Genomic DNA, 2,754 nt, shown 5'->3' with positions numbered 1-2,754 from the left:
GCGGGGCGTGCGATGCCGTCGGAGGGTCGCTGCTGGGAGACCCTGCAGGCACTGCGCAGTTCCGACAAAGGTCGCCTTTGCTACCACCGCGACTGGCTACTGCGGGGCGAGGTGAGCAATGGACCTGGAGGGGGCTGTGTGGCCCTTCTGGCCCCTGCGCCGGGAACCCGTGCATCCTAACAACCCACATTTGTTTCTTGACTTCTGTGTGGCTGCATTATCCTGTCCTGGGATTTCTGCCTTCTCCGGCACATTCTAGGCATTGGGGAACACTCCTTACGTCAGAGGTGCTCTTTCTGAAGGCTTCATTGCTCCCCAACCAGAGTTAGGCGCCTCCGCCCATGTTGTCAAAGCAACCCCGGGCTCAGGGTCAGTTACTTTACGGCGCTCCTCCTGTGCTAAGAGATCTAAATTTTAGCAGTGAACAATTAATATGACCTAACCTATTGCTGCCAGTAAAAAGACCAAAGTTTTAGATGACATTGGACGGACCTGTAAAGTTTAATGGGGGCGTGGTCACTATATTTGCAAAGTCCTGTCCTAGACCGCTGGAGGGGGGGATGTAGAGACAGTTCAGATTTAGCTCCTGTTCCCAAGTCGCTGGTAATCTAGCTACTTCAGACTTTTTGTGAAACAATTCTGAAGCATTTCTCTTGTTTTTATGTCTTTGACAGTTTTAAAGAATACATGCCTTATATTCTGTAGGGTGAGTCCCAGCATGGATCTGTCTGGTGTATACTCAGAGTATGCATTCTTGGCAGGACTACCACAGAAATGCTGTGTTTTCAGTCACGCCAGGAAGCACACAGATGCTTCAAACCATCCTGACACCACTGGTGATGCTACTAACCTTGATCACCTGGTCACTTTGGTATCTGCTAGATAACTCCACTTAATTCATCATTTATCCCTTTTAACTAATTAGTATTCGTGGAGAGGTGTTCCAAGATGACACCAATATGTAGCTTTTCTCTCATCAGAACTCCACTCTTAACATTAATGGATTTCTGCCTAAATCAGTCACCTCTGTGATATAGCCAAATGGTGTTTTCCTTATATCCACCATTCCTTCTACATTTGTCAGTTGGCACTCTACCATAAGGGAGGGCTTTCTCTTCTCTCCTGTTTAATTAATTATATTAGTACAGACTCATAGGTTCTTATTTTATTCAGTGAGATCTTATCCATTGTAACCTTGTGCATGTATATTTCACCTTGTGGGAGGTATATCTTCAAGATAAACTTCTAGAAGTGGGATTGTTGGATCAAAAGATAAACATGTAGTTTTTGTTATATATCACCTAATTCCCTCCCATAATAGGTTTACCATTTACCTTCCAATCAGCAATGCATGATTGTGCCCATTTGCTCACAGCTTTGTCAACAGAATGTATTATTATACTTTTAATTTTTGCTTATCTAATAGGTAAACATAAGGTCTCAGTGTAGTTTTATAATACATTTCATTTTTGAGGTTGAACATTTTTTCATATATTTAAGTGATAACTTTATATCTTTATTTGTGAATTGCCTGTTTATGTCATTTGCCCCTTTTTCTGGTGGGGTTTCGGTGGGGTTTTCTCCCCTTAATTTTTACAAGTTCTTTATGCATCAGGGATAATAGACCTTTATCTGTGATATATAGTGCATATATTTCTTCTAATTTGTCATGTTGAATTTTTTTCTGCTTATGGTGTTTTTTGTATGTAACTTTGCCTCTGGAATTTATTTTGGGGTATGAATAGTAACAAGGTGTTGTAGCAACGTTATTTCTAGTGTATCTTTAAAATGAGCCTCATCGTTGTCTAAAGTGTATATAAAGCATTTTGCTTCTGTGACCAGATGGTTCCTCATGGGTTGAATATCTATTTTTTGTACATGGGACGTGTACCTATGATCTAGATCAAGAATTCTCAACCACAGCACCTTTGACATTTTGGGCCGGGCTGGATAATTCTGTTGTGGGGTGGGGGCCGCCATTGCTGTCTTGGTGCATTATAAGAGGTTTAGCAGCGTCCCTGGCCTCTAACCACTAGGTGCCAGTAGCAACCTCCCGGTTGTCTCCAGACATTGCCAAATGTCCCCTGGAGGGTAAAATTGGCCCTGCCCGAGAACCACTGATCCAGATAAAATAACGGCTTGCAATTTTTGAGTAATTATTATGTGCCAGGTTCTGTTCTAGGTCCTTTATTACGCTTTTAACAGTACCGCCCTCCCTCAATCTTTTGAAGTAGATCCTTTATTCCATTTTAGAAGCGACGAAGCTGAGGCACAGAGAGGTTAGGTAGCTTGTCCGAGGTTTTACAGGTAAGTGGAATGCTGAGATGGAATTCAGACCAAGAAAGGTTGGTTGTAAACTCAGAGCTCTTAATCACTAGTATACTGTTCTCACCATATTTCCTGATAGTATTTTCCTGACATCAAGTGAAGTTACCAGGCAAAATTTGCTATGTACTTTAACTATAATGAAATGATACAAGCTTCTCTGGTTTAAAGCACTGTACACTAAACATATAGTTAACTGGTACAGTTGAATAAGTTGTTCACACACACCCTGGAGAGCATCTAGGACTTGTTCTATAGTCTTCTGTTATAAATTCCATTTTTTAAGCCATTGGCTTTTACATCAGTAACTACTTTTCTTTGCTTGTTTTTTATGTTCATATTTTCACTTTAAAATTATAATGTTTATTTAAAAAGTTAATATGTAAAATTAGAACAAGGAGAAATATGTCACTTTTATCCAAGCATAAC

The 2,754-nt window shown here is 40.8% G+C and overlaps 1 protein-coding gene across 2 annotated transcripts in view; it reads left to right on the top strand.

Moving 5' to 3' along the window:
- The window catches only part of GLE1 (GLE1, RNA export mediator), a 29,546-nt gene that overhangs the window by 1,454 nt on the left and 25,338 nt on the right, over window positions 1-2,754 (top strand). For both annotated transcript variants that reach the window (XM_023533002.1, XM_011364180.2), the window contains exon 2: window positions 1-111. In XM_023533002.1, coding sequence (XP_023388770.1) covers window positions 13-111 — 99 coding nt within the window. In that variant the 5' untranslated portion in view covers window positions 1-12. The remainder of the gene's footprint in view (window positions 112-2,754) is intronic.

This window comes from Pteropus vampyrus, unplaced genomic scaffold (assembly GCF_000151845.1).
Source record: "Pteropus vampyrus isolate Shadow unplaced genomic scaffold, Pvam_2.0 Scaffold95, whole genome shotgun sequence".
NCBI lineage: Eukaryota > Metazoa > Chordata > Mammalia > Chiroptera > Pteropodidae > Pteropus > Pteropus vampyrus.
The sequence above is the reverse complement of the archived record's forward strand: the minus strand, read 5'-3'. Positions and strand labels throughout refer to the sequence as shown.